The 14,292-nt window shown below is 42.1% G+C and overlaps 1 protein-coding gene across 12 annotated transcripts in view; it reads right to left on the bottom strand.

Moving 5' to 3' along the window:
* Positions 1-3,446: 3,446 nt before the first annotated feature.
* ADD1 (adducin 1) overlaps positions 3,447-14,292 on the bottom strand; it is a 195,658-nt gene continuing 184,812 nt past the window's right edge. For all 12 annotated transcript variants that reach the window (XM_068106758.2, XM_068106756.2, XM_078771945.1 and 9 more), the window contains one exon: positions 3,447-5,534. In XM_068106758.2, coding sequence (XP_067962859.2) covers positions 5,200-5,534 — 335 coding nt within the window. In that variant the 3' untranslated portion in view covers positions 3,447-5,199. The remainder of the gene's footprint in view (positions 5,535-14,292) is intronic.

Below are 14,292 nucleotides of genomic sequence, written 5' to 3'. Positions count from 1 at the left end.
AGTCATTGGTCTACACAATTCATTATTTCACTGTTAATATTACAGAACCTTTGTTTTTGATTCAGAACTTGATATATCCTTTCAAATCAGAAAATAAAAAGAAATGGCATTGACAAAATTATTGACACCCGAGACTTAATATTTGTAGCACAGACTTTGGACAAAATAACTGCAGTCAAGCGCTTCCTATAGCCATGAATGAGCTTCTTACACCTCTCTACTGGCAGTTTGGCCCACACTTCTTGTGCAAATTGCTCCAGTTCTCCCAGATTTGAAGGGTGCCTTCTCCCAACTGCTGTTTTCAGATCTCCCCACAGGCGTTCAATGGGATTTAGATCTGGACTCATTGCTGGCCACTTCAGAACAGTCCCGCGTTTTGTCTGGAACCATTCCTGGGTGCTTTTTAAAGTGTTTTTGGGGTCATTGTCCTGCTGCAGGACCCATGACATTCGACGGAGACCCAGCTTTCTGACACTGGGTTGAACATTGCGCTCCAAAATGCCTTGGTAATCTCCTGATTTAATGATGCCATGCACACATGAAAGGCACTCAGTGCTAGAGGCAGCACAGCAACCCCAAAACATCACTGAACCTCCTGTGTGTTTGACTGTAAGGAAAGTGTTCTTTTCTTGGAAGGCTTCATTTTGTTTTCTGTAAACATAGAGATGATGTGCTTCACCAAAAAGCTCAAATTTGGTCTCAAATTTTGCTCCCAGAAGGATTTTGGCTTGTTCAGGTATGTTTTGGAAAACTCCAGTCGGGCTTTCTCAGCAGTGGGGTCCTCCTGGGTCTCCTACCAAAGAACCCCCTTTCATTGAGTTGGTGAAGGATGGTGCGAGTTGAAATTGTCGTACCTTGTGTCTGAAGGTCAGCTTGAATCTGTTTGGCAGTTGATTGAGGTGCTTTCTCCACCATTCAAACAATTCTTCGCTGCAATCTTCGATCAAGTTTTCTCTTGCGGCCACATCCAGGGAAGTTGGCTACAGTACCATGGGCCTTAAACCTCCTGATAATTGCGTATGGTGGACACAGGAACATCGAGGTATCTGAAGATGGACTTGTCGCCTTGAGATTGCCCATGCTTGGCTACAATCTTGTGTCTGACCTCCTCAGACAATTCTCTAGTTTTCTTCTTTTCTCCATGCGCATTGCGGTACACACAGTGACACAAAACAGCAGAATGACTCCTTTTCTCCATTCAAACTGGTTGAATGAGTGATTTTTATATTGCAGGCACCTGCAACTTACCACAGGTGAGTCCAATTCCAAAGTAAAGGAGAATCACCTGCTTGAAATCTAATTATTTCTAACAACTTCTAAAAGGTGCCAATAATATTGTCCGGGCCATTTTAGAATTTCTGTGTGGAATAAGCTAAGATTTAGTAATTTTTTCAGGTTTTTTTGTTTTGTTCCACTGCAAACAAAAGAAATAAATATGTGGATAACAAAATATTTTTTAATTTCAACAATTTTCTGGAAGAAATGGTGCATTATTTGAAAAAAGTGCAAGAGTGCCAATATTTTTGGCCACAATTGTATATATCATTTTTGGCCCAATCTCTCAATGGTGAAGAATCAAAAAAATAATTTAGTCTCCTCTTGCTGGTCAACATACAGGTCCAAGAACACGTGTCAAAGATATTCCACAAAAGAGGATTCCTGATGGCGGTCTGTATTTGAATCGTTTAACGGAGACAATATTACAGCAATTCAGTTTGCATTATAGATAGTGTTGGAGATCAATCACTAATTGCCTTCAGTGTATAAATTCACTTTGCAACACGAAGCAAATGTAGAATTCAACTGATAAAGTTAGAATCCATCAATGCAAATAAAGATCGCAGGAAATTTACATTCACCCTCCAGGTCAAGAAAGTGAAAATACCAAACCGACCATTCTCAGTAGTGTAGCAGCATAGCAAACCTGTTGTGCATTTTGTGATACAAGCACCAAATTTGGCACAAATGTACATTAATATGTTGCGAACATTTTCAGATATTGGGCCACTTGAAATTCCGTAATTTTTTTTTTTCAAATTTCGTAATTTCAAATTTTTCGGGTGACACCGTCACAATTTCGGTCTTCGAGGCCGGCCGATATAGTGGGGCGGCTTAGCCCAAATATTCGAAAGAATTGTGCATTTTGTGATACAAGCACCAAATTTGGCACAAATGTACATTAATATGTTGCGAACATTGTGTGGTCAGCAATGAAGACGAGAGTCTGAATTACATGTATGCAAAAGACCTTGTGAACCAGTGAAGCAAATACACGGGTAAGCATGAATTAAATCTAGGGCATGATATAATTTCCATGATGTTTACCTCTACACTCAATGGTGGAAGGAGGTAATGTTTTGATCCCAGCTTGTCTGTATGTCTGTTTGTCTGTTAGTCCACAAAATTCCAGACAAAGCTTGTAGTAGTGGTAGTTGTAGTGGTAGTGGTGATAACAGAAATTGTTATATAGAACTGAACTTATATTATTATTATATGCAGAAAATAACTTCATTTCTATATGCCCTGCAGTGGACAGGTTAATTGGTTTATGCACTGAAGGGGTCACCCTGGTGTGCACTGCTGTGTTCTGCCTCACTGAGTTGTTCAGGTATGATGTACTCAGCACAAGCTTCCGGTCGGCCCAGAGGTGGGGGTGCGGGGCCTGTCACGGAACGTCAAAACGGCCTGCCGGGGCCGCCCAAAAGTCGGGCGTGAGGGGCGCGTCCACTAATGGAACGCCTCTCGCTTCCCAGATCGAGGGCCACGTGGTCAGGAGAACCTCGTCCCTTCCGGTCACACTTTGCCTATCGGCCGGCCTCGAAGACCGAAATTGTGACGGTGTCACCCGAAAAATTTGAAATTACGAAATTTGAAAAAATTTGAAAAAAAAAATTACGGAATTTCAAGTGGCCCAATATCTGAAAATGTTCGCAACATATTAATGTACATTTGTGCCAAATTTGGTGCTTGTATCACAAAATGCACAATTCTTTTGAATATTTGGGCTAAGCCGCCCCACTACAGGGCTCCACATGAGTTTCCAACCATGGAATACTTTCTTTATATTTATTGATAGAGGCAACTTCGATTTAGAAATACCTTGTGCCAAATGCATTAGTATGTTGTGATGTTTTATTCCCATCTACCATGTATTAGTAGGTAGACGTTAAAGATCGCACCGTGTCCTTTGTGAGGAATAGGCTAGCCGTCGCTGGCACCCTGAAGGAGTTACAAATTCCTTCTCTCACCTGAATGGGGAACTGTCACACCCCCAGCAAATGATGCAACCAGTATACATGTGCTGCATACGAAAGTAAAGTCGGGATCGTAATATTTGATGCAAAGAATAACTGACATCGGTTTAGCCAAGTATCACACGAGAAGGTGATGGAACAAGAAAAGAGCTTGAGAGCACATCTTGCCATTCCCAGAACAAAGGTAAGTGGTCGGAGTTTTGATTTTTATTCACACAGATAATCGGCGGAGGAAATACTTGCATCTCGCCTCAAGTTTACACATCGATAGTCGAGCTGGTCGGCCCGAGGCATCACGAGCCCAGGAAGGAGACTTTTGCACCCACAAAACAGACCGACGGTTGGGTCGAAGCCATCAAGCACGTCACACCGCTCACCGTCACAGTGATCTAAGGCCTACTCCAAAATTCTAATTCCACTGCTTACAAACTGACCAAGCTTTTTCTCTACTCTGGTTTAACTGCTTTAGATTTGTTTTTTTAATCCACAGGAGCACCAATTTTACTCGCAACACACAAACACATACACAATGACAAGAACCAACAATCCACAGGTCTCATTTTCATACTCGTAAATGTCAGGTGTGGTAAAGCAGGAGTTGGTAAAAACAAAGCAACCCCAAATTTTTCAAAAGGAGCGAGAGCTCCAAGCTCTTGCCTCGAGTCCATTGGAGGCCCACGGTTCACAACTTGGACACGGGTTCATGTAAAGCAACAATATTTAGTGGTTAACTTAATCTTCAGTTGACTACTTCGCAAACTCACATCAAATGGACCAGTATTACCACTTGCAGCAAAAACATCAGGTGACCTAACTCGCCCAATTGTCCACCCGTCGACTCTGGGGCAGAGCTTTTGGCAACCCTCCATAAAGCCGAGATGATCCGCCATGTCTTCAGATTCAATTGCTCGGGATTCTGAGCCAATTCCATTTCTGGACATTCAGAACTTAACAGATCTATCGGTTTGGGTTGCAAAGTAATATAATAAATGTCATCTGGGCCTCAAGGGGCAGTATAACACATATGTGTATAAAGGTTTAAAAAATGATTAAAATCGCAGTCTTTCCAAATAGAACAGCAAACTATAATTTGTTATTAGATTAGAATTACATCGATGAAACGTCCTCGTCCAAAATTAAAAAAAAAAATCAGGTGTCTGTGAGTAATATGTCTGGGATCTGCCAGAGTTTGTCAGCAAGTCATGACGACCTGCATTCAGTGGTGGCAGTGCTCAAGATATTTGTATTTTGTGGTGGAAAAAAAAAAGTAGGAATAGTGAAAACTTTGGGAAGACGACATACACAGAACAGCAAGAACCAAGGGAAGCACGGATCGTAAGGAGAGACACGGACTGGACGTTCTTGTGTTTGAATATGTTTAAGCGGAAGGTGAAATCAGACCAAGGACCCTTTTACAAACAACCATGCATACGGGATCCATGGCGCTTAAATCAGGTGAAAGGACACAGACCCCGTTCAATTTGACCAAACCCCACCTCAAAACATCACGGGTGTTAGCCCGAAGAATTGCCATTCAGATTAGGCCCTTACAAATACACGTAGTAATTAGGTAAACAGTCGAAGAATATTGTAAAGAATGCGGACGCCGCGTTGCCAGCGCACTGTGTCGTTTCCAGGGCAAGACCCAGAAGTTGCACATCTTGTTGCGGAAGCAGAAATCAACATGCATCTCTAGTGTCTGGAGCCTTTAGCTGTAGGATACTAAGCTTTTTTCTGGAATAAAAAGGTTCTATCCGTAGTAAAGGGAAAGTCAAACAATGAAGGAGGGATAAGTAAGATGCCTCAAGACGGACGGAGGTGAAAAGAGGAGAAGGCAGCGAGAGGTACAAGGTCCGGCGAAGGTCACAGAGTGATGTTCGAGCCCGTTTACCAAGCAATGTTAGTTTCAAACATAGAGCAAAGGGTTTTAAGAAAGGGGATAAAACTAGACCTCTGCCTTCTCTGACTTTTTCTTGTTCTTCTTTGAGAGAAAAGATGGAGTACGGAACTTTTTCTTCTTTTTGGAGGGTGACGTCTTAGCTGGAGAACCACCGTCGCTGTCGCCCGCCGGATCTTCAGCACCTTCACTCACCTGGCTTTGCCTGTTGCTCGTATCCACTTCTGCGGTGACATCTGTTGGACTTTCTAGACCGCCGTTACTTCCTGGAGAAGCTGGAGGGCTTGGGATGGTCGTGACGATGAGAGATTGTGTGGCATCCTGTTCGTTTGGGGATGGTTCGTAAAGGCTGGATACGAGGTCAGGGATAGCCGGTGGGGCATCTGTGGGTGGGGAAAAAGGGTGATCATCATCAGGTGGCAAGCAAGTATATATTGTGAATATGTGTAGATTGTGATTGATCTTAGCATAAAAAATTGCAAACATTCAGATTTTTGTTCTACAAACTTGCAAGATCCATACTCCAAGCTCTGCACCCAAATCTCTGCACCCAAATCTCTGCTTTGTTGTTGTTCTTCTGCTCAATACTTCCTTTTTCGTACATTCACTCACCTATGCATAATTCTCCCCTTGCTGCCCTCTAACCATGTCCATCTGAACATCCACGGTTCAACTTTTCCATGGGCCTCAACATCCATAATCAAAGAAAAACAAGATTGCAAACAATCAAACAAATCAAAGAAAAACAGCAGAGATTGCAAACCCTCGCCAGGATGTATTTTCAGTGGTTTTTAAGGCTTTTGTGTTAAAACAAATATGGCGGCCGAACCACGTGACCGATGACCATCATTTTTTTCTCCACCAATTTATTCCGAGATTATGCTCAATAAATTTCATCTTGATCGGATGACGTTTTGTACTTGTCAAATTATATCATAATGGAGGCACCTATGACATCATCATTCACAGATGTTATTCCACATGGAGAGTTCCTTGCAATGAGCCATGTGTCAATTATTTCTATTCAGTGCTTTTGGAAATATAGAGGTGCAAATGTTTTCGGTTTTTCCAAGATGGTGACCGATAACCGATGACGTAATCATTATCATTCAAAAATTATACAAGTGGAGTTGCACCTATGGTGAAAATTTCCTGTCATTCGGACCAACGGTTGCAGAGAAAATCATATTTATTCTGTGCGGACAAACAAACAGACAGACAGACAAATGAAAAATCACTCAGAGCGACACTTGGCAAAAGAGAACAAAGCAGAATGGCACTCAGTAGAGCATCCTTTTGACCTCTTAAATAATTGGTGGTTGAATTCAGTTAGCTGACATGAAAATCCTATTCAAATTTCAAGTCAATCGGATGAAAATTGAGGCTTTTAGAAATTAGAAAAAAGTGGTCGACCTTTGGCCTATTTTGACCTTTTGGCCTATGCTGATCTCAAACATAGTTGGTGGTTGAATTCAGTGAATTGTTATGCAAATCCCATTAAAATTTCAAGTGAATCGGATGAAAGTTGAGGATTTTAGAAAATTGAAATTGTTGTTGACCTTTGACCTATGTTGACCTTTTGGCCAATGCTGATCTCAAAAATTGTTGGTGGATTAATTCAGTTCGGTGATATGAAAATACCATTCAAATTTCAAGTCAATCGGATGAAAATTGAGGATTTTAGAAATCCCAAAAAGTGGTAGACCTTTGGCCTCGATTGACCTTTTGGCCGACGCCGATCTCAAAAATAGTTGGTGGTTGAATTCAGTGAGCCGACATGTAAATCTTCAAATTTCAAGCCAATCGGATGAAAATTGAGGATTTTAGAAATCCGAAAACAGTGGTTGACGTTTGGCCTATGTTGACCTTTTGGCCGAAACTGATCTAAAAAATAGTTTGTTGTTGATTTCAATCCGCCGATATGAAAATCCCATTCAAATTCCAAGTCAATCTGATAAAAATTGAGGATTTTAGAAATTCAAAATAGTTGTTGACCTTTGGTCTATGTTGACCTTTTGGCCTATGCTGATCTCAAAAATAGTTGGTGGTTAAATTCAGTCAGCCGATATGGAAATCCTATTCAAATTTCAAGTCAATCGGATGAAAATTGAGGATTTTAGAAATTCGAAAAAAGTGGTTGACCTTTGGCCTAAGTTGACCTTTTGACCCCAAAAATATCTAGGATTTTGTCGGACCACGAACTCTACCATTTGGTGAAGTTTCGTGAAGATCGGTTTAAAATCGTGACGTGTAGGCAAGTATAAGTGAGCGGACAGACAAACAAACACACAAACCGGAGTGATCAACAAACTTGCAATTTTTTTTTTTTTTTTTTTTTTTGCCAAGTAACAACAAACGGACTCAAATGCAATACCCTCTTCTGAGGCGAGGGTAACAAGGATAGTCCCATATTGCGTGTTCTGTATTGGCCGAGATGACGTCACTCAAACGAGATTTCCCAAAGGTTGGTATGCATTATCCAATATACAAGTTGGCCTGTTTATTTTTCCCCTCTGAACCGCTGGCTCACGACGATGTCAGGAAACCAAAGGAAAAGTGGACAAAAAGGTGAGGAACGAAGCATATTGGAAGGTGAAACGACAGAATGGGTTACGGTCACGACCCGTCACGACCAGTCTCAGCACCGCTTGGTTCCAAATGACACGAGGATGACTTATAAACGTTGGAAAAAGGTCGATATAATCCACTGCAATTCAAAGGGACCATGTGCAAGGAAAGGAAAGAGCGAGAAAGCACGGGGTCGTGTACTCACATCCTACTTTGCATTATGCCTGCTACTGAGGGCTCCTGGGTGCAATGTGTGGGCAGAAAGGAGATTATAGGCAGACAAGGGACATGTTAGACAGCAAAGGAACAGATCAATCCTTTTCACATTCAACACATTGCTAATCAGAGCCTTTCAAAGAAATAGTCCAAGTTGGAGAAACTTGTATGAATATGAATCACAGGTAACCAGTTCACGTCCACAACAGCCGTGGTATTTTCATCATGTGAATGTAAATGGCAGAGTGTGTTGACAGCGGGTGCTCGATACGTTTTTCCATTCGGCCCAGGAAGATTGTACGCGACTCAAAATGTTTTGTTCGGTGTTATATAACCACAACATATTCCCATCTGGAAGACCGGAAATGTAACACTGTGCTACACGACCGTCGCCAGTAAACGTACGGCAGTAATTGAAGAGAAAGAAGATCCTGTCGTTGTACCTCCTCACACACACTTGGGGTATCGACACGGGAGACAAGTTACTGTAACACTTACTGAATTAATAAATCAGCACATGTACACATCTTTTAGCAGTCCACGTCCAACCGACTCGCTTTACTCTGTATTTTCTTTTTGGCTTCACTCCGCATGCGGGATGGTGCAGATGCTAGGGATGGTGCAGATGCTAGGGATGGTGCAGATGCTAGGGATGGTGCAGATGCTAGGGATGGTGCAGGTGCTAGGGATGGTGCAGATGCTAAGGATGGTGCAGATGATAGGGATGGTGCAGATGCTAGGGATGGTGCACATGCTTGGGATGGTGCAGATGCTAGGGATGGTGCAGATGCTAGGGATGGTGCACATGCTTGGGATGGTGCAGATGCTTGGGATGGTGCAGATGCTTGGGATGGTGCAGATGCTAGGGATGGTGCAGATGCTAGGGATGGCGCAGATGCTAGGGATGGCGCAGATGCTAGGGATGGTGCAGATGCTAGGGATGGTGCAGATGCTAGGGATGGTGCAGATGCTAGGGATGGTGCAGATGCTAGGGATGGTGCAGATGCTAGGGATGGTGCAGATGATAGGGATGGTGCAGATGATAGGGATGGTGCAGATGCTAGGGATGGTACAGATGATAGGGATGGTGCAGATGCTAGGGATGGTGCAGATGCTAGGGATGGTGCAGATGCTAGGGATTGTGCAGATGCTAGGGATGGTGCAGATGCTAGGGCCTTCTGCTTTGGAGAATGGGGTGGGGGGGGGGGGGGGGCGTGTGGGATGGAGACGAGTTTGTTCCACTGGCAAGAGTCATGTTTGGATTTGTGTGTGGCCTCATTGTGGACTGGAAAGTGTCCATGCTAAGCTTTTGGAGTTGGCGACTCCGTTCCCTGCAAAACAGGCAAACCTTGCAGTGTCGTGTGAAGGCGGAACCTGGCCTGTACATGGATGTCGGCTGTGACCAGCTTTACAAATAAAGAATGCAAAATACACAATATACCGCACTCCTTCACCCGAATCGTATGGCTTCCGCTATACCTACATCACCTCCACAGTACGGGTTTTGCCTGAAACGGGGTTCGTGATCGGAAGTAAAACTTCAAGCATCGTTTTCCTAAAGAAGAAACATTTTTAAAATCGACACGACCACATGGGATAATACTATGTTTCACATTGGTGTTGCGTGTGCGTGTGGATTGCAAGTCCAAAACGGTTAAACGTTCCCTTTCAAGAGAACAAAAACATGTCGGAATAAGGGACATGTTACAGGGAGATCAAGTCGTGGGACAAGGACTGCCGAGTTTACACAGAGTAGAGGATGCAAAACCACAAATTATTGTTTGGTTTATAAAATGTACAAGAAATATATCAGTGATCAAGGTGTGGTTCTGTGTCGCAAGCGATGAAAAAAAAACAAGATATTTGACGTCTAATTTAATTTGATGAACTATGAAGTCGGTGCAAGTTTTTAAAGTTTTTATTTGGTCAAATCCACCTCCAAACCGAGTGTTGGATTTCTGTCACTTAAAAACAGGGATTTCCAGCTTTCCTTCAGATCTCATGCTGCTTGCAAGCCATCATATTAAGTGTCCACCATTTGAACAACTGCAGCCAATCAGATTGCAGCACACAACCTGGCTCTGTACTCAATTTCTATGGGAAGCACATGGTATTTGCTGGGTGGTTTACGGTGGGGAGGGGGAAGCTGTGGCAGTAAAAGGAAGCGAGCCAGAAAACAGTTTAGCAGAAGCTTTCTCCCCAAATAAAACGATCAAATACAAGAATGATACAAATTCAAATTCAAACAACAAATACAAATTCAAAAATGAATTTACACAACAATGTAAATTCAGCATGTAAATAGTTACATTGACTACTTACTTATCATCCACGGGTATCATTTATTTAATAATAATATAATAATCATTGTTTAATTTTAATTGCAAACACTATAATACACACTGCGAAGTACATTTATCAGGAAGTCAATAGACTTCCAATGTAGCGATGGCACGGACACCCAATATGTTCAACACAACACAAATTCTCAAAACGTGTGTTGTATTAAACTGTCCACTTCAAGTCTTACTATTGTTCAGTCTTCACATCCTTTGTATTCCTCTGTTCGACAAGATATTTGATCGCGCAGTCAAAATAAAATTCGCCTGCATATAAATATTTATTTTAAACTAGAAGGGCACTCGGTAGAGCGCACACCTCCACCTGGTGAACAATTTATGTTTTGTATCCCACTGATAGGACAGATCTGGATTCGGACCTGAACCAAAATCTAATCTGCTTGTTCTTGTCACCAAACCAACTCCTCCACCAAATTTAATCACAACTCTTCCATAACTTTTTTTAATATCATGTGATATATCACTTTTTGCCCGATCTCCCAATGGTGAAGAATCACTTAAAAATTAAATAATTCTTACATCTGAATCCATATTCAGATCTTCACCAAAATCGAATCAATTCGTCCTCGTCACACACCCAATCGATCCACCAAGTGTCATCCAAATCTGTCCATAACTTTTTGAGATATCATGCTTTGTATCGGTTTTAGCCTTGTCTCCAAATGGTGAAGAATCACTTAATAGTTAAATAATTATCTTATCCGAATCCATATACAGATCTTCACCAAAATAAAATTGGTTAGTCCTTGTCACACACCCAACCAAGGTGGTTAGTCCACCAAGCTTTGTCTAAATCCGTCCACAACCTTTCGAGATATCGTGCTATATATAGTTTTTGGCACCCATTTCCCAATGGTGAAGAATCACTTTAAAAAATACCAGCCGGATCCGAATCCAGATTTTTACCAAAATCTAGTCATTTCGTCCTTGTCACATACTCTACCTCTCTGCCAAATTTCATTTGAATCCACCCACAATTTTTGAGACATCTTGTTCACAGACAAATGAAAAATCGGTCAGAGACCGAGGACTTGCCGGAATTTACTTTTTTGTCGGCCATTTAGGACAAATATGGCGGCCGAACCACGTGACCGATGACGTCATCATTAACATGTTTTATTCCCCATGGAGAGTTCTTTCCAATGAGCCATGTCTCATTTTTTCTATTCAGCACTGGAGGTGCAAAGTTTTTCGGTTTTTCCAAGATGGCGGCCGGACCACATGACCGATGACATCATCATTAACATGTTGTATTCCGCATGGAGAGTTCTTTACAATGAGCCATGTCTCAATTTTTTCTGTTCAGCACTTTTGGAGAAATGGTGGTGCAAAGTTTTGCCGTTTTTCCAAGATGGCGGCCGACCACGTGACATATGACGTTATCATTAACATATTTTATTCCCCATGGAGAGTTCTTTACAATGATCCATGTCTCAATTTTTTCTGTTCAGCACTTTTGGAGATATAGTGGTGCAAAGTTTTGCCGTTTTTCCAAGATGGCGGCCGAACCACGTGACCGATGGTATCATCATTAACATATTTTATTCCCCATGGAGATTTCTTTACAATGAGCCATGTCTCAATTTTTTCTATTCAGCACTTTTGGAGATATGGAGGTGCTAAGTTTTTCGGTTTTTCCAAGATGGCGGCCGAACCACGTGACCTATGACGTCATCATTAACATATTTTATTCCACATGGAGAGTTCTTTACAATGAGCCATGTCTCAATTTTTTCTGTTCAGCACTTTTGGAGATATAGTGGCGCAACGTTTTTCGGTTTTTCCAAGATGGCGGCCGAACCACGTGACCTATGACGTGATCATTAACATGTTTTATTCCCAATGGAGAGTTCTTTACAATGAGCCATGTCTCGATTTTTTCTATTCAGTACTTTCGGAGATATGGAGGTGCAAATTTTATTCGGTTTTTCCAAGATGGCGGCCGAACCACGTGACCTATGACGTCATCATTAACATGTTTTATTCCCAATGGAGAGTTCTTTACAATGATCCCTGTCTCAATTTTTTCTGTTCAGCACTTTCGGAGATATAGAGGTGCAAAGTTTTTCCAAGATGGCGGCCGAACCACGTCACCGATGACGTCATCAATTGGGCAGTCTATTCCAGGGCAAGACCAATAAGTGTGCAAATATTGGCGATTCTACGTGCAACGGTGTAGACGCAGTGCTGCAAACAGACAGACAAACAGACAAACAAACAAACGAACAGATCAACATACTTGCCGGAATCTTTTCCGGCAAGTAACAAACAAACAGATCAACATACTTGCCGGAATCTTTTCCGGCAAGTAACAAACGAACAGATCAACATACTTGCCGGAATCTTTTCCGGCAAGTAACAAACAAAAAATTTCCATTCTGCACTTTTGGAGATATAGTGGTGCAAAGTTTTTGCCGTTTTTCCAAGATGGCGGCCGAAGCACGTGACCGATGGCATCATCATTAACAAATTTTATTCCCCATGGAGAGTTCTTTACAATGAGCCATGTCTCAATTTTTTCTGTTCAGCACTTTTGGAGATATAGTGGTGCAAAGTTTTGCCGTTTTTCCAAGATGGCGGCCGACCACGTGACATATGACATCATCATTAACATATTTTATTCCCCATGGAGAGTTCTTTACAATGAGCCATGTCTCAATTTTTTCTGTTCAGCACTTTTGGAGATTTCGTGGTGCAAAGTTTTGCCGTTTTTCCAAGATGGCGGCCGACCACGTGACTGATGACGTCATCATTAACATATTTTATTCCCCATGGAGAGTTCTTTACAATGAGCCATGTCTCAATTTTTTCTGTTCAGCACTTTTGGAGATATAGTGGTGCAAAGTTTTGCCGTTTTTCCAAGATGGCGGCCGACCACGTGACATATGACGTCATCATTAACATATTTTATTCCCCATGGAGAGTTCTTTACAATGAGCCATGTCTCAATTTTTTCTGTTCAGCACTTTTGGAGATATAGTGGCGCAACGTTTTGCCGTTTTTCCAAGATGGCGTCCGAACCACGTCACCGATGACGTCATCAATTGGGCACAGTCTATTCCAGGGCAAGACCAATATGTTTGCAAAGTTTGGCGATTCTACGTGCAACGGTGTAGACGCAGTGCTGCAAACAGACAGACAGACAAACAGACAGACAGACAGACAGTCGGATGAAAAATCGGTCAGAGACCGAGGACTTGCCGGAATGTACTTTTTTATCCGCCATTTAGGACAAATATGGCGGCCGAACCACGTGACCGATGACGTCATCATTAACATATTTTATTCCCCATGGAGAGTTCTTTACAATGAGGCATGTCTCAATTTTTTCTATTCAGCACTTTTGGACACATAGAGGTGCTAAGTTTTTCGGTTTTTCCAAGATGGCGGCCGAACCACGTGACATATGACGTCATCATTAACAAATTTTATTCCCCATGGAGAGTTCTTTACAATGAGCCATGTCTCAATTTTTTCTGTTCAGCACTTTTGGAGATATAGTGGTGCAAAGTTTTGCCATTTTTCCAAGATGGCGGCCGACCACGTGACATATGACATCATCATTAACATATTTTATTCCCCATGTAGAGTTCTTTACAATGAGCCATGTCTCAATTTTTTCTGTTCAGCACTTTTGGAGATTTCGTGGTGCAAAGTTTTGCCGTTTTTCCAAGATGGCGGCCGACCACGTGACTGATGGCGTCATCATTAACATATTTTATTCCCCATGGAGAGTTCTTTACAATGAGCCATGTCTCAATTTTTTCTGTTCAGCACTTTTGGAGATATAGTGGTGCAAAGTTTTGCCGTTTTTCCAAGATGGCGGCCGACCACGTGACATATGACGTCATCATTAACATATTTTATTCCCCATGGAGAGTTCTTTACAATGAGCCATGTCTCAATTTTTTCTGTTCAGCACTTTTGGAGATATAGTGGCGCAACGTTTTGCCGTTTTTCCAAGATGGCGACCGAACCACGTGACTGATGACGTCAT

Source organism: Myxine glutinosa, chromosome 2, assembly GCF_964187855.1.
Source record: "Myxine glutinosa chromosome 2, kmMyxGlut1.1, whole genome shotgun sequence".
In the NCBI taxonomy this organism is placed as follows: domain Eukaryota; kingdom Metazoa; phylum Chordata; class Myxini; order Myxiniformes; family Myxinidae; genus Myxine; species Myxine glutinosa.
This window is presented reverse-complemented; position numbering and strand designations above follow the sequence as displayed.